The sequence below is a fragment of the Egretta garzetta genome, unplaced genomic scaffold, assembly GCF_000687185.1.
Source record: "Egretta garzetta isolate BGI_Z169 unplaced genomic scaffold, ASM68718v1 scaffold179, whole genome shotgun sequence".
NCBI lineage: Eukaryota > Metazoa > Chordata > Aves > Pelecaniformes > Ardeidae > Egretta > Egretta garzetta.
The window spans coordinates 917,211-935,497 of record NW_009270001.1 but is presented as its reverse complement, the minus strand read 5'-3'; the positions used below and the strand labels follow the sequence as shown (position 1 = coordinate 935,497).

General features: G+C 42.1%; 1 protein-coding gene across 5 annotated transcripts in view; it reads right to left on the bottom strand.

Moving 5' to 3' along the window:
- The window catches only part of DYM (dymeclin), a 249,280-nt gene that overhangs the window by 119,049 nt on the left and 111,944 nt on the right, over window positions 1-18,287 (bottom strand). For all 5 annotated transcript variants that reach the window (XM_035903105.1, XM_035903104.1, XM_035903102.1 and 2 more), the window contains 2 exons: window positions 9,222-9,335; window positions 8,089-8,183 (listed from right to left, as the gene is read on the bottom strand). In XM_035903105.1, the coding sequence (XP_035758998.1) occupies window positions 8,089-8,183; window positions 9,222-9,335 (209 nt within the window). The remainder of the gene's footprint in view (window positions 1-8,088; window positions 8,184-9,221; window positions 9,336-18,287) is intronic.

Here is an 18,287-nt window from a genome sequence, read left to right as displayed (position 1 = left end):
CGGGACCCTCTTCTGCTTCAGTTGGTACCCATCGCCCCTTGTCCTGGCGCTGGGCACCACTGAGAACAGTCTAGCCTCATCCTCATGACCTCCACCCTTGAGATATTTGTACGTGTTGATGAGATCCCCTCTCAGCCTTCTCTTCTTCTGGCTACACAACCCCAGGTCCCTCAGCCTTTCCAACCAGGTTGGATGGGGCTCTGAGCAACCTGATCTAGGCTAGTGGTGTCCCTGCTCACTGCAGGGGGGTTGCGCTAGATGACCTCTAGGGGTCCCTTCCAACCCAAAACATTCTATGATTCATTGCCTCTTGTCCTGCTGCTGGGCACCACTGAGAATGGCTTTCCTGCACCAACTCTCCCATCGCTAGTCTCCAAAGAAAGAGGAAGCCACATGTTAAAGAGCTTCCAGCAAAACATCAAAGAATAATAAAAAAAAAAAAGGCAGGAAAACCAGAATGCTCACCGATTGATCAAGCCACGCGGGAGAGAAATTTGTTTATCTTCCTATGTGAAATGAGTTTCAAGCCAGCAATTATATCTCATTATTTGTGCTGTTAAAAAAATTTATTAAGAAATCGGTAAATTCTAATTTCACCACATTCACACGCTAACAATTTCAGGGTTTTCAGCTGAATGTGGCCCCTAACAAGCAGGTCAGATCACACATGTCCTGCTGCTGCATAAACATTTTTCTTCTTTGCTAATATATATTGAATAAACAAATGTCTGGCAAACTCAAAATGTCTTCTGCTCTATACACAGAGATCCTTGCTAAAGAAAGCTGAGGTTTAAAAACACTTCACCAATATATATCTAAAATAAATATTTTCAAGAAATACTCATAGGCCAGGAAAAAAAGGCCATGGTAGCAGACGTAACACACACGCGCGTTACAGAGTCATCATCACTCTGCTAAACACGGAGACGTGTGAAAAATTTAATTACTTTTCCTCTTATCCCTAATTTATAAAAGCAAGAACCAACATAATCTAGGGGAAGTGGAGGGAAGTAATATGCTTTCTTCTTTTAAGGACAATACAATATGAAATTTGACGATCATAACAATTAATCTGATCACTTACAGCCTCCAAAAAGGTAGGCAGGAAAAATAATGTGTCATGCACTCCATCGAATAACATGGGGTATATCATAAAGATGTGCAATTCTATAAAGACGATTGAAAAAGGAAAACATTGCCAGAAAAAATGTAACCACTGTATTAGTGGACACTGTGAACTAATCAAAATTCAAATTGACATACCCAACAGATATCATAAGCAAACCCCATTCTGGGATAAGCACTGAACTCTGTTCTGCAGACAAACGAGTTTTCATTTCTGCAACCCCAAGCGCTGAAGAATTATACCAGCACCCAAGAACAAGGCAGACATTTAAACGGTTAAAAATTGTGTGCTAAAATAGAAGAAAAAAAAAACCACAGCAAATGTTTTTATCATTTACTTTTTAACCTGGAGTTACTGTTTTAATTACAAAAGCTTTACAATTCTCCGACAATTTTACTTAGAGCAGTTAGGGCCATCATTGAAAAAATGGCTGATAAACTTGAAATCATTAGACCCTGGATGCACATTACCCCATATTTTAAGAAACTAGCTCCATGGTTTCATATGCAAGAATACAAAATACACAGCTACAGGCATCTAGTCTCCAAATTCAGAGACTTCCTTTGGAAAAAGTCAAGTTAGAAGACCCAATACGAGAAATGCATTTTCTCCTCCCGCCATACGTATTTTTCACTCTCTGGAGCATTAACTACAGTAAGCTTTTTTTTTTTCCTCATCCAGCATGAAATTTGCTGATCAAAGCCACTTGCAGCTGGTAAGTATTTAATGATTGCTAAATACATTGCAGTAGCAACACAACATTTCTACAGGAAACTCACACATTACAGCTTCAAGACAATTTTTAATCCAGCATAATCTTAAACTGAGTTTAAAAAGTGCCGTTTAAAGCAACATCATGTACTCTTACGCTTACAGAACTGTCGTAAGTATTTTTCACTCAAGAAAATGCTGTCAGACTCCTACAAGAGGAAACCATAGCGGAAAAATTGCATTAGAACATAGGAAACCGTAAACCAACTGGTTTGGCTGGGGAGGTGAAACTTCTCAAATACAGCAGCACCAAACAGAATGGAGGGGAATTTTTCTTGGTAGCGTACGAAATGGAATCGCCTCTATAAAACGATGAAGACTTTGTTGAAGAGTGCAAAGGGAAAGAAGGGCTTCAGCCTCCTCTCAGGTGAGAGGAGGCAGGCTTGAGGAACCACAGCGATGCAGTCGTTCATTACAAGCATGGATATTTAAGCACACAACTGTAGTAAAAAAAAAAAAACCAAACCAAAAAAAACCCCGACATTGAGCTACTCCAGTGCCCAGCATCATGCTCCAGGATATCCTACAGCACTCGTCACCATCAGCTTCAAGGTTGGCTGACCTTGGAGTAGGAGATACCATCTCTGCTTCTTCCAGACAGCAACAGAATCAGTACGGCTGGCTCTATGCCTCATGCTTTGCTCTCCTAACAGGTATAGCAAGGCTACGATGGCACTCAAGTACAGCATACTGCACCCTATAGCATGCACAAGAAAGTCTCTGATCTGTATCCCTTTTAACATCACCTTTTTTCCTAATTCCACTTGACTCCTATGAGCATCAGGAGGATGACAGAAACCTCTTTCTCCATATCATTCCCTGAATCCCACTGAACTCTCTACAAAATCAACAAAACACGACATCGATACAATTCTGTGGCATCTTTGGTACTTAAGTTCCTTAAGTCACCTAACAGGGAGAAGCGCAACCGCTAAAGTGTTCTTAGTGGCTCACACGGCCCCGCACGTGAACAGCCGTGGTAACAGTGTAGGAAAAAGAGGAGAACTGGAAAGCATTTCTAACCCCATAAAGTCACGTAATGTTAAATGTATGTGTCTAATTAGCGAGGTGTATGGCAACCTCTAGTGGTATATGCCTGCTCAGAAGACAGCAAACATTCCAATATAGAAAGCTATAGGAAGAATGTTTGCCTTACGTCATCAGCCGTCTTCTTGCCACTAATTTTATTAGAGTGACATGCGATGGGATGACAGAATACAGCTGTTCAGGGAAAGACTCTCCTCTCCGTTTCCCAGTGTCGCACATACTAGAGCAGGCAGCTGTAGAAGAGCTAAATATCATGGAAGCTGTTTCCAAAGAGGTTAAAGGAATTAATGCCAACGGACCTGGGGGTTGGGCTAGATGACCTCTAAAGGTCCCTTCCAACCCAAAACATTCTATGATTCTATGACTTGCAGTTTTAAGTGACAAATCAAATACCTGCGCTAAGACTCAGGTGCACAGCTTTACTTTTTGGTAATTGTACGTGTAGAATTGAAACCAAGCAAAGGAAAAGCCGACCCTCACTGCAGGTGTGTTAACACTCCCCCTGGCTGTGCTTTGCTGCTTAGAGACTACACAGCCACCTCTGGTCGTCATCTGTGACAACGACAACATCAACACACATTTTATTCTATTTTTTTTATAATAGTCTACCGATCTAATTTAAAGATACTACAAATGTCAGCACTCCACAAATAGGAGAGAGACGCAGCGCAGTGCAGTACCACCCATGGCACTACGCTGATAAAATAGCTCTGTGTAATTAAAAACAAACCAGCGGTAACAGCGGATAGAGAAGGAAAGGATCTCAAAATCAGGGCAGTCTACAACAGAGGACATCCAACATTAAATGAATACTGCCCTGGATCTTATTATAAAACATCTATTACATCTATTTTTAATTCCAGCAGCTGCTTGTGATAGATTTATACAAATTTGTCAATTTTCGTGCTTGCTGGAACATGATACAAATTACCCAACATTATGAAGTTGTATTTTACTGAGCTCTTAAGAACACTATATTGAATATTCTCAGCTAATTCTTTCACAGAAAATAGGCTTCAGAATTTAAAACAATTGTCAGTCTCTGCTCAGAATAGGATTAGGAAAAAGCCTGCATGGAAATGGAATTACTTCTCACATGAAGGAAGGAATCATTAGAGCATCTGGTGAGGCTTAAATTATGACTGTCTATTGAGTTGTATTGCTAAGCAGATTTTAAATTAAGTGTTTCATAGCTACTTAATTTAAAAACCTATACCCTAAAATACTTTATGTAATATAAAGTACCATCTTCTTTGTAGGCTTTTTCCTTCACAAAACCCACTTTTTCATTATGGATACTGTGGTTTATCCTCTCAGAGATGCTTGCACTCCGATGGCAGAGCCAGAATAGGAATTTAAATATAAATATTCTGCTTTGGCATCATGGAGCAAGCCGAGTCCATCAGTGCTGGCTAAATTTAATAATAGTGGCCAACAGACTTCATAAGGTAGGAAAAAGGACAATGTATGCCTCAAAACAGCAATCTTGTAGGAAATACGTGTGTTTGTCAGTATTTATTCCTATTGCTTTTCTTGATAATGGAAACTTTATAACAAATCCATGTATTTTGAGAAGAAATCAAGTTAAAATACTTCCTTTATGGTGCTTAAGCCTGCCAGGGAACCCAAGGTTGTAAAGGTCCTGAGAAGAAAATGTTACTGTACCAGCAGTAAAGTCTTAAGGGAGAGAGACTGCCCCGGGCTGACTCTTCCTTCCAGCCTGCCCATGTCCTGGCCCCACAGGACATTTCACAACAGATTTTAATACATTTTTATAGTAGGGTTTTTTGACTTAGAAGCAATCATGAGCATAGTGACAAATTAAATCCCAGCCTTGGTGGCCATTTTTGCCTATTGTCCAGATGTACAGTTTTCTACCTGCAAAATAAGATCATCAGTCAACATTACATATAAAAACTGAGAGAAAAAAATAAATCAAAATATTCCCTAACCCTCCTCTTGTTTTTCTAGTTGTTTTAAATTTAAATTCCCCTCCTTCACTACAATTTCTACACTATACTAATACGGAGCATCTGGCTACAACAAGGCTTAAAAATAACAGCGTGGAGTATCTTTGGCCTATGTAAGAATCTCATATTCTATATGGGAACATTCAAGGCCAGGTCGGATGGGGCTCTGAGCAATCTGATCTAGTTAGCAGTGTCCCTGCTCACTGCAGGGGGGTTGGACTAGATGACCACTAGTGGTCCCTTCCAACCTTAAACATTCTATGATTCTATATATGATATAATATATATCATATTGCCTTCTTGGTTTGCTTTTTCAGTTGATGAGTGCATCCATTTTCTGTACCTATCTTTACATTAAATCCAACTATAAAAATACAGGTCCAACGCCGCTGGCACCCAATGGTTGGTATAACCAGCATCCTTCGCGGACTGCTACCCTACCACACTACAGTTGGTTGGATATTGTTTGGTTATTATTTGTAACGCTGCCCAGCTCAGATCCCACGCGAAGTCTCTCCTACAAGCCATACAGAAACCAACAATAGCTACTAAGAGCTTATGTCTTTGGAAGAACTAAGAGTTTCGAACATGCCAGCACTATGTGTTTGTTCCAAGGTCTCTCTTTGTATTTGGCACATTTCAAGTGTGGCTTTGTTAGTCCTTCACACAATAAAAGATAGATAATTTGACAGACAATTTCAATGCGACAGATTCTTTTTTTCCTTGTTTTCTGCCATTCACCCCTATTGCCTCCTTTCCACGTGTTAAGCAACAACAGAAGTCTGTCTGCCTTCAATAAGAGTATCAGCAATATTTCACAACTAAAAATTAAGCAGCAATGTTAAAATCTTGTTGTAACTATGCATGTCTAGAGAGATGACGAATAAGGCACCCAGATGTCACAGCAGATCATTGAAACATTGCATACATGGAGTGCCAGAGAACTTCTGGGTCTTTACAGAATCACAGAATGACTTAGGTTGGAAAGCCCTTTCAGATCACCAAGCCCAACCATTCCCCTACCCCTGCCACCCCATCACTAAACCCTGGCCCTCAGCACCTCATCTGCCTGGCTTTTAAATCCCCCCAGGGGTGGGGACTCGACCCCTTCCCTGGGCAGCCCCTTCCAGCCCCTGACAGCCCCAAGGGGAAGGAATTGTTCCCCATGGCCAACCTCACCCTGCCCTGGCACAACTTGAGGCCGGTGCCCCTCGTCCCAGCGCCCCTTCCCTGGGAGCAGAGCCCGACCCCCCCCCCCGTCTCCCCCCTCCTCTCAGGCAGTTGTAAGGAGCGATAAGGGCTTCCCTCAGCTTCCATTTCTCCAAGCTGAACAACCCCAGTACCCCCAGCTGCTCATCGCAAGACTTGTGCACATCCTTCCTTGGGTCTTGAGATGGGTCTTAAACATCAGGGAGTCAATCTGTCTCAAAGATGCCATTACAGATGGTGAGAACCACCTGTGAGAAGGCTGGAAAAGGCTGGTGTAGGGAGGAGCCTCACGGCACATAAAGGCTCCTTTTACATTTCTGAGTTGTAAAGTTGACGTGAGACATTGTGCGCCAAGGTACCGAAGGTTGCTGCTTCTTCTCTACCCATGGCTGCCACCTCTTCTGATAAGCCACCAGACCACATACTTAGCCTTTTCATAACCCAATTAAATCAAAATAACCCAGTTGAGTTTACTTTGAACCGTGAGTTTTAATTTTGAACCACAGATGTTCATAAACTCAAAGCATTTTGACAAAAGCCAAGCCACATGGATATACACATGCAGTTACGCTAGATGACTACAAGATTACTGAGCGTTGGTAACAACCGGCTGTAACAGGCCTGGCAAGATAAACTCTTCCTGGCCCAAATATAACGAGAGGAACACATCTCATTTTGGAACAGCAGTAGAATAAAACGGAACAAAATCAGAAACCGGGAACATAGGGAAAAGCTCTGAAGTGGAAAACAAAGTATCATACTAAAAACCAGACCAAGTTTTTGAGCAAGGTAGCATAACTCACACCACACTAGGATCTACGATTTCAGAGGCCAACATTTGCAAATGCTTGGGAAACTCAGGCTCCGTGTCTACGATTTGAGATATGAAGAGAGCAGGTATTTAAGACAATGTCTGTGATAGGTAACAGGAAAATAGCTTCAATCCAAATTCTGAACACTCATTATCACTGCCAAGGGTATGAAAAGAGGGTGAGTGTCAAGCAGGGAAAAGGTAATGGCAGAATGCATTCATCCTGCTTACTTGTCCATACTTCTACAACCATTTCCAAAAGGGAAGTGGCTCAGAGAGAATTAAATCCTTAAGAACAGTGGTTTAAGAACAAGATGCATCTCTTGTTACCTCAGTCCTTTACAAAGCATACAGGTGCGCAATTATAATTTATTTATTTTTGGCACACTGTCTCTACTTGACAAGCTCTGTAACAGTTATTCCAGACCGCATTAACAAGGACCTTCCCAGTTTTCCTTGGGAGAGTGGAGCAGGGCTGGCTGCCAAGAGAAGGATGCCCGACGCATGATTACCTGCCCTTACAAAGTGGTCTGCAGCGCAGACACACAATAGGAAGGACCAACTTCAATATCTACTTCTTTAAAGTTATGGTCCTGTTTTCAAACCAGAGCAGATACTGACTATTTATTACTACACAGGCTAATAAACTTTATCCCCTGAAAAGTAGGTTTTATTGCCCATATTCGTAGGGCCCCGTCACAAAATGATCATTGCGTTATGCCTGATTTAACAAATAGAACTTTTGCCAAATACACAGGAAGAAGTAAAGCAAGTTGAAAATCCAGTCTGCATAGTACTTGAGAATCACCACCCGGTGCTTTTTTATAATAAAGCGATACATGACTAAAAATATAATTCACACAAATCCCTGAAAACCTTCCAGTTTGAAAGCAGCTACCGAGCTGTTGCTGTTAAGGAGAATCAAAAGTCAGAAGTTTCTCAGACAGAGAAACTAATGTTATTTGTGCATTGAGAACAGATTCAAGTATAAAGCAATTAAGCTTTGTTCTGGGATTATTTAGTTATTCAGTTATCATTTCAGCTATTTAGTTCATCAGTATCTATTAAGGCATATAGAATTCAAGTTCCCCTACTCTTGAGTTTCAGCAAATATGGGTTTCAAGAGAAGTCTGTTTCTGAAGTTTTATATTTACCTGATGATCCTCTGTGCAGCATACTGATGAAGTGAGCGGAACTGTGCTGACATATTTGCTAAGGCTGCCAGACAATTTGTATGAAGGTATTTGTCCTGTCAGAAAGAGGAAAGGAAAAAAAAAAAAAAAATCACATCAGATTGTCCTTTTGATATCCACTGACACCTACTGCAGGACTCATTCAAAGACAGAGTAATCTATGTGGCATTAAAAGACGTGGTCAAGAACATAGAGCAGAAATGCAAAGTCTATGTACTTGGTGATGTTTTAAATATGTTTTCTTGAAATATATGGCTTATGAAAGATTGACTATTTCATACAGATTTCAGAGTGTATATGTGTGTGTCCTCATATCAGGTTTTCACAGAACCAAACCTGTCCACTTATCCAGTCCAAAAGGGATTTATTTTCCCTATTTAAGTCTAAAATATGCATTTATATAACATAACAGATTCCAAACCCTACAAATATATGCCAAGTATGTCCTTGTTTCTTCCAATTCTTTTGATCATAAAAGTAAAACCCTGAAGTTTTCAGATTTAAAAATATGTTTAAATGCTTTTTGCTATGTTTGCATGTAAAAACTTCTGTGCCTTTAATCGCTGATGATATCTAGAAGAGTATGATACCATGCTTACATGTTACAGATAAGGTATAGAATCAAATGCTTGAAAAATGCACAAAAATAAGGTTCTAAACTGGAAGCAGTTTTGCTTTGCTAGAGCTCAAAAAGGTTTTAAGGCCCAGTCACTGTCCTACTTCATAAAAACACTAACAATAAATAGAGCTGAAATTCCCACTTCTGAGTGACTGAAGAGACAAACAGCCTATAAGGAATCGTTTCTTGTCATCAACCTAAGGAGCTTTTCCTTCTCAACTGAAGATGAGCAGTTCAGTGCCTGAATCATGGAATTCAGATAAACTTAATTAATTGAATGATAATACAGAGATGGTGTTACAAGTTCAGAACTTTGTTAATATGGCTGATCTCCCCATTCCTGCCCTCCTGTAAATTCCGATGCAAACTGATTGCAACAGAATGAAGAAAATCCCACGCCCTGTCTGAAATGGAATTCACACTGTTGAAGTTCGAAATCCACGCTACGTGCGTAAGTGCTATGCGTAACTCTTACCCTTGTCCGTGTCATGTTGTACTGGATGGTTCTTATCACAACTAGTATCAGGAGACTCCCAAGTGAGATCTCTGTTAAGACACGCTCAGCATACCAAGTGATATTTTTCAGTATCTGAAAAAAAAAAAGAACAAAGTTCTTCAGGACGTAGGTCTGAATAAGAACACAGAAAGTTGTCTGGACTCTCGCATTCCTTAAGATAGGTAAATTAGCTTCCAGCCTCTACTGTGACCACAACCTAGTGTATTCTAAAGTAAGAATATTAAATAAATAAACAAACAAATAAATAAATAAACCGACCTCTGCAGTATTATCGCCTAGTAGACCTCATGACTTTATCGTAAGTCACATGGAAACACACTAAGTGTAGAAAGACGATTAAATTTGGCAATTCCCTAATTTCTATGCCCTGTGCCACCACACTCCTATATTCTTTTCGATCTTACCCTTTACCCTGTATAAAGTCTCCAGTTCCACCCTAGCCACTTGAATAACATTGCCAATTCTTTCCCATTTTCCCTCCTTACAGGCTGGGCAAGAGGCAGCAGGTACAAGCTCTGACTGATTGGCAAGAGCGCACATGCTGAAGGACGCAGGGCAGATCAACGTTGACGTCACGCTGAAGCCCTTCTCTTGCCAGAGGTGAGGTCTCTTCCCTTAATAGGTCAGAGAAAGTCATCAGCTACGTTAAGAGCTTTGTGTCATTCAGTGCTCTCCACTATCAGGGTGGATGAAGTTTACCACCATTTCTGAGTTTATTACAGGAGGAGAATCAATCAGCTCCCCCAGCCGCTCCCCAGCAGCCTGGGGCTCCAGACCCCTCCCCAGCTCCGCTGCCCTTCTCTGGACACGCTCCAGCCCCTCCAGGTCCTTCGGGGAGGGAGGGGCCCAACCCTGACCCCAGCACTCGAGGGGCGGCCCCCCCAGTGCCCAGCACAGGGGCACGCTCCCTGCCCTGCTCCTGCTGGCCACACCACTCCTGATCCAAGCCAGGATGCTTTTCATACAGTGGAATACAAGTAGGCTATATAGGGGTCCTATAAGAATCCTAACAGCACAGCTGTCATTGCAGGTGACAACTTGTTTTTAAATGGAACATATTTCATCGGAGAGAAAATTAAAAGTTGTATTATAAAAAGAACACTTCAACCAGGAAGTTCTTACTCTCCCTTACCTAATTATCTTCCTGATCACTGTTTCTCTTCCATCAGTCCCTTTGGTATTGAATTTTCCCATGCTCCCTGCAGTTGGGTTTGGAATTTCACCAATCAGCCAACACACCGCTGTTGACCAATCTTTCCGATTATGGGTCTGGCATTTTACAGTATGCCTATCGCCAAATTTCTTTTCTGGTCAATAGCCTTAAATTTTGCAGTAAGTTTAAGACGCATACGCAGAGCACATGCCTCCCATAAAGCCCCATAAACTAAGGAAATGATTTATAGTACAGTCTGTCAAGCATCGAAGATCTTAAGATCTTCTACTACGCTGTTCATAGTACAGTCTGTCAAGCATCGAAGATCTTAAGTACTATGCTGTTTTGATGACCCAACAGACACTCAAAACACGGCAGCAATGCACGTTATGTTGAGAATGGGGAGCTTCGACTATAATTGTTTTGTGTCACCTGCTCTGAAATACGTACTCAAAAAGCCCTGTAACCGACATAAAATTCTGCTTCTTTCATCCATCAACTTTTGCTCTTAAATCCCAAACACGTATCTCCTAGGCTGTCTTTGCCTTAAGGGTTTCTTTTTGTTATCCGATGGGATCAAGTCCTCCCTCCCTTCCACGCCATACTCCCACCTATGCCTTTAAAAGCATTTGTATCAGCTCCAAACACAAAGCAAAGACCTATCCCATCAACTAAGATAACAAAGACCTTTTGAGAAACGCATCCAACGGTTCCTCTCTCAGCAAACTTTGCAGTCGTGACAGACCTATATGTGATTAATCCGAAACAGCAGCAGAATTAAAAAGAAAAAACCAATTTGTTTTTTAAAGGAACCATTCCCACAGGACTCCATTGGGGCAGAAAAGCAGCCACCACCTTCACACAGCTGATTTTCTTGGCTACCCCAGCCTGACGCCACCTGAAGCGCCCAGTTGCCCAGGCCACCCATCCTCTGAGAGCCAGCGAGGCACCGGCTTTTGGAATACTCCACCACGGAGCACCCCAAGCTGAGCTCTGCAAGAGATACTGTGGCTTTTCCTAGCATCTGTGATAGGAATATTGCTGGCAAAAATCAGGGTATTCTTTAACACAAGGCGATAGGGGATATTTCCCTTAGTGTTGTGTAGGATCCTACCATAAGTAACATTTAACAGTCAAGACATAATTACACGTACCTTTTATCAAAACTCTTAAGTCAATAGATTCTAAAGCAAAACCCAAGTGGAAAAAAAAAGAATCCTATGGAGCTCATTCCAGACCAGGGTAATACTTTATAAATAATATCTTTAAAATGCCTTTTTTTTTGGTTTGGGTTTTTTTTTAAATTTTTTAACTTTCCAGGCTCTGCAAATTCCATGTGCATGTACATTTCTTTCATTTACCTTCCACCCTCATTCTCTCTGTGTCTCTAGAAGCTCTTTCACAGTACAAGAGACATTTGAAATAGCATCTTAATTAGGATTCAAAGTCTCTCCTCCCTCACTTTATTCCTAGCCTATCTGAAAGCTTCTCTTTCATTAAATATTTTGGAGAAGACTGCATTTGCCTATGCTGAAAGGTCTTGGCGGTTTTTTGATGGACGTTCTAAAAAGGAGGAACCTCCTAAAAGGATTCTTACCCATTTATGCTTTAAAAATCACGCATACAAAGGCCTATGCAACAAGAGGTACAACCCAAATATCATTACAGACTAGAAACACTAAAAGGAAGAAAAGATATCGCCACTGAAGACACTTGGTAGGCTCAAGGAATTGATGTAGTAGGTAAGTTGATGAAGTTTGAGATACAGAAGTAAATTCTCTGCCATATATGAAGAGACAAAATAAAAGTTCAGATCATTAAATTAATCATAATAAATAATAATAATAAAAAAGTGTCTCCATTAAAACATGCTACCTAGTACCTGACTTTTTGTCAGCACCTATAGGAAAGACAGGAAAAATCTCTTTAGTAGGGACAACAGCTGTGACAGGACAAGGGGGGATGGTTTTAAACTAAACCAGGGGAGGTTTAGACTGGATCTAAGGAAGAAATTCTTTGCAGTGAGGGTGGTGAAACCCTGGCAGGGGTTGCCCCGAGAGGGGGTGGAGGCCCCATCCCTGGGAACATTCCAGGCCAGGTTGGACGGGGCTGTGAGCAACCTGATGTGGTTCAAGGTGTCCCTGCTCCTGCAGGGGGGTTGGGCTGGGTGACCTCTGGGCGTCCCTTCCAACCCAAACCATTCTGTGATTCTATTTCTCACAAGGAAGCTAAAGCAAAGCCAATGACTATAACCTACAGATGGGAAAAATCACTGTTTTAGAGTAGAGCAGTGCTGGCTAAGGTGACAAGCATGCCCAGCAAGAGGCTCAAGAGTGACAATTTCTGGTAAACACCTTTTGCTAAAAGGATAGAAAAATGAGAATACGGGGAAGAGGGAAAGACTTGAGAGGTATTTAAGGGAAGAATGGTCAAGGCTGAGGAACAAATAGGAAATGAGAAATCACTACAAGAAGGGTTTCCACATATAGCACGCTATGAGTGGATGCGGAAACAGGTATAATTTGGGGTTATAACAAGTCACTAATACTATTTTAAGACAAAGTGATGATGGTATAAATGAAAGCAAGTCATCCGAGGAGTTTCAGTAAACAAGGACAAGTAGTCAGGACGGACAACATAGACGATTAACAGGAAGAGCCTGAAAGACAAAGAAAAATCCACATGTACTTTCACAAAACAGGCAACTGAAAAGTTAAAAAGCTGTTAGTTGTGGAATGAATGGATGACACATATGAACTTCACTGCAAGAGACACTCTGCTAGAGGAGAACATCATCATCCCGAGGCTGCTGAACATAAAGCTGTGATCAGATACAGCAAGTTAGTGGGTTACTTTGTAAGTGCAAAGTGCTAAAATAAGCGTAGACGGTCACTTTGGTTGCGATTAACTGTTTGTGATTTCTTAGAAACAGCTTGCTTATGACCATGTGAATGTATTTGTTTTCAAGAGATTTTATATAAATAAATAAACCACTTTGATGACAAAAAATATCTCAAACTGAGCACTGGAACCTTCCTGGAGAAAAATATACTGTTATTCGAAGACTCGTATAGGATCATTAAGTAATGGTTACATTCTGTAATATATAAATATAACAGGGATAAGTTGTGGTTGCACATTTCATTTCCCGACTTCTGAATGCTTAGAGTACTGAAAATTAAGCATACTTTTAAAAACAAAACACAACTATGAGAAGAGGTAGTATAAAATACTATTTGTTTTGACATGACACACAATGGAAATCCAAAGCAACAGTACCCAAAGGGACATATTTCCAGATGCTTACTGAAAAGAAAGAATTTTACTCAGTTTGCTCTGAAGTGATACCCAAGGGTTGAGGTTTTTTCCCCGAGATAAAATACACTTACCCAAACAAAAAAGATCAACTTGATGATTAAATCTCTAATAAGCTCTTTCTTACAGTCTCTCATTTCTGAGCAAAATAGCAATGCAACCTCCTCCCACGAATAAATAAGGCCCATCTATCTTCCCACCCCCCTTGGTGTTATTTTGTGGGGCACATCCCTGTACTGTACCAACCAAAGTGGAAGTTCCTTGATTCATACTATGATGGATCTCAGGAGTCTCAGGTCCCATCATGTGCTCTCTCATAACGGGTGTCCCCACAGGACAAGAGGACTGGGACTGGAACAAGTCAGATAACCTCAAGTAGGTCCTTGAGCCCACCAACATCTCCAGTCACATCTTTCTCATCCACCTATGGTTCCCTGTGCTATGCACAAGCCTTCACCCTTCCTATTTTTCCTCTCCTGTAGCCCATACCCACCAGCTCCTTGCCCTTCCAAACCCCATCCCTTCTCAAAACTCCTTCTCAGCTTCCACTTCCCCCACCCACACCTTGTCCATTCCAGTCTCTCATCAAAATGTTCTGTCACTCCGCTCCTACCCTGCCTCTTTTCTCATTTCTTTGCTCAGCAATCCCAAATCTTACCTGTTTCTTTGTTTAATTTGTATCTCTCTCTCCCACTGTACCCATCCCATATTCCTTGTGTAGCCAGCCACAGCCTCCTCCCAATTCCTCCTAATCATTGTCACGTCAGGCTCCTGTTCCTACAGGCTTTTTTCAGATGTGTAGACAAGGTGCTTAGGGCCATGGTTTAGTGGTGGACTTGGCTGTCTTAGGGTAACGGTTGGACTTGATAATTTTAAAGGTCCTTTTCAACCTAAATGATTCTATGTGGCTTCAACCATGGCCAAGCAGCAACAGAAGCATCGCTGGGTGCACAGTCCCATCCCACAGGAGCTGGAAGCAGTGCTTACCCAAGCTTCAGCTTGTTCCTATGTATCTCAACTGCTACCTGATCCCTGGGCAGGGGAGGATGCAAACAGCCCAGCTGGCTCGGGGAGCAGCAAAATGAGAATATTCAATCACCATGGACATCGAGCCACCCCCGGCTACGTATCTGCTGTGGAGACGGAAACAGACTGCTCCCCTTCCCCCGGGGATTTATAATTTGGTCACATTATTCAGATTATCAGCAGCAGAGCCCTAGCACAAAGGCCACCTGCCAAATTTCAAATTCCTAATGCTTGTTAAAGGACACGTTGACAGTTGTAACCATGGACAAGACCTGTTCATGTCCCGGTCTTGCTCCAGAAATGGGCAATGGTTCTCACCGAAACTTTAAAAACACCGAGCCTGGTAAGTGACAGTCACTGAGACAGCTATACCTTGGAATAGTCTACTACTCTTAAAAAAAAAACCAACCAAAAATCAAAGTTAAAAAGTTACATACCAGTGGTCCCTGTCACCTCTGTTCTCCTCTCCCCTATACCGAAAAAAGCAACCACAGCAGGTAGGCAATGAAACGCCTATTTAAAACCAACAGCACCAACCACCACCATCCCTCACCTGGGTTTGGGTTTCAGAAATACGAAACGTGAAAGGCCCTTAAATTTCAAAATCATCTACCTGAAGTAAGTTCCACAATTTGAACAATCTCACTGGTTTGCAGGTAATATTAAAAAGGGAAAAAAGAAAACCAAAAAGCTCAGACCTGGGATGGTCTTGCAGGAGCAATTGGGGAAAAAAAAAAATTAAGAGGCTTTGATTAATGACTCTTTTTAATACCAGGCTCCTGGACACCTGCAGCTCAGGGTGCAGATGCAAAAAGGAGGAACTCAGTTCTATCTATACTGAGCACTGAGATTCTCAGTCCCAGTTTCCTATAACTTTGCTCGTGGGATATTTCTTAACTCATTAAAAATAAACACAGTTAAACGGCGATTTAGGGTCTATCACTATTTACAACAGCACAAAGTACTACAGTAGCACTATACGTTACTGCTACATATCATAGAATCATAGAATGTTTTGGGTGGGAAGGGACCCCCAGAGGTCACCCAGCCCAACCCCCCTGCAGGAGCAGGGACACCTTGAACTCCATCAGGTTGCTCACAGCCCCGTCCAACCTGGCCTGGAATGTTCCCAGGGATGGGGCCTCCACCCCCTCTCGGGGCAACCCCTGCCAGGGTTTCACCACCCTCACTGTCAAGAATTTCTTCCTTAGATCCAGTCTAAACCTCCCCTGCTTCAGTTTAAAACCATCCCCCCTTGTCCTGTCCCAGCTGGCCCTACTAAAAAGCTTGTCCCCCCCTTTCCTCTGGGCCCCCTTTAAGCCCTGACCGGCCGCACTCAGCTCTGCCCGCAGCCTTCTCTTCTCCAGGCTGAACACCCCCAACTCTCCCAGCCTGGCCTCAGAGCAGAGGGGCTCCAGCCCTCAGAGCATTTTAGTAGCCCTCCTCTGGCCCCGCTCCAACAGGTCCATGTCCTCCTTGTGCTGAGGGCTCCCGAGCTGGACGCAGGGCTCCAGGGGAGGTCTCCCCAGAGCAGAGCAGAGGGGCAGAATCCCCTCCCTCGACGCTGGCCACGCTTCTCCTGATGCAGCCCAGAGTACGGTTGGCTTCTGGGCTGCGAGCACCCATTGTCGACTCATACCTTTTCATCCACCAGCACCCCCAAGCCCCTCTCGGCAGGGCTGCTCTCGATCCTTTCTTCCCCCAGCCTGTATGGATACTGGGGGTTACCCCGACCCAGGGGCAGGACCTTGCACTTGGCCTTGTTGACCCTTATGAGGTTCACACAGGCCCACCTCTCCAGCCTGTCCAGGTCTCTCTGGATGACATCCCATCCTTCTGGTGTGTCAACCGCACCACTCAGTTTGGTGTCATCCACAAATTTGCTGAGGGTGCACTCAATCTCACTAAGTCATTGATGAAAACGTTAAACAGCACCGGTCCTAGTACAGACCCCCGAGGGACACCACTCGTCACCGGTCTCCATCCGGACATCGAGCCATTGACCACTACCCTCTGGATGCGACCATCCAGCCAGTTCCTTATCCACCGAACAGTCCATCCATCAAATCCATATATAGTAATATGATGCTATTTTAACATCCAATGTAATTTTATTTACAGTTTCATAAATTATAGAAGAAAAACCACCAACACTTGTCCTGTTTGGGGAATTTTTGCGTTTACTCTTGGTTTATTCTTGATTTAGTGGTGGGATGGCAGGGTTAGGGTAATGGTTGGGCTTGATGATCTGAAAGGTCTTTCCCAACCTAAATGATTCTATGATTCTATTCTACTCGTTTACTCCGTTGTTGTTATTATTATTATTAGCGAAAGGAATCTAGCTCCACATGGTTACAGGGACCTAACTGCATTAAGGCAACTGCAGGAACAGGACCTATGGTTTTGATCATATTTTCCAGGCAGTTAAGACCACATTCAGTTTTAAACAAAAAATACTTCAGCAGTCAAAAAGAGTTTCTGTGGTTTCCTGAGCTCCTTACCAGTCGGTATAATCACAAGATTTATAAAACTGTACTTACTAAAATTAATCTTAAAAAAAAAATAAAAATAAAAAAATCAATAAATAAATGTGGGTTAAATACCACAAAGGAAAATAGCCCATAAATGGACCGTACAGTCACGCTTCTTGTCAGAACAGTACACACACTACACAGCAGCAGAGAGAAAAACAGATTGACCTAAAATACATCAAATCCTGTTTTTTTTTCATACTTTACCTAAATGATGCGGGGGGAAAAAAAGTAATCCTGCTGTTAACTGCTAAAATTTGATAAATATTTGCAGTGAGTAAGAGTTCCATTCCAGTCGTGTAACTGGCACTAGATATTCACATTTTACAGATATACCTATACAGCTTTCCTGACTCCATTCATTTTGCCCTGTGATACCCTCTCAGCCTTTAGATGTGGAGTTAATATTTAAGAAAGTACGAGACTGATTTCTTACTTAATATGGCAGGTGTTGAATAGTAACTTGGTCGTTCATACCTGGAAACATCCATTTCAATAATTCAGAAAGATGGGTGAGAGGAAGTGATTTATCAGTATGATTTTGAATCCTTTTACTACAAAACAGGGCACTAACTACACTTCTCCCCCATCATGGGACCTGTAGGAACCCACTACGCATATATCCATTCCCCAACAGTCCACAAAACAAAATGCAATGCTCACATTTGTATTTTGATATCCACATCCCTCTGTAAAGTTTTTTTGGAATGCCACAGATAAAGCAGATCAAGGAGAAAACTATTTTTTTTTAAAGTATAACAGAACATGGTTTTTCCATTGATAAGGAATCCTTTCCATAAAGAATACTTAAGAGTTGGTATCAGAGTTAGAATCATAGAATAGAATCATACAATCACTTTGGTTGGAAAAGACCTTTGAGATCATCGAGTCCAACCTTTAACCTAACCTGCCATCCCACCACGAAACCATGTCCCTAAGCACCTCATCTATTCTTCTTTTAAATACCTCCAGGGATGAGGACTTGACCACCTCCCTGGG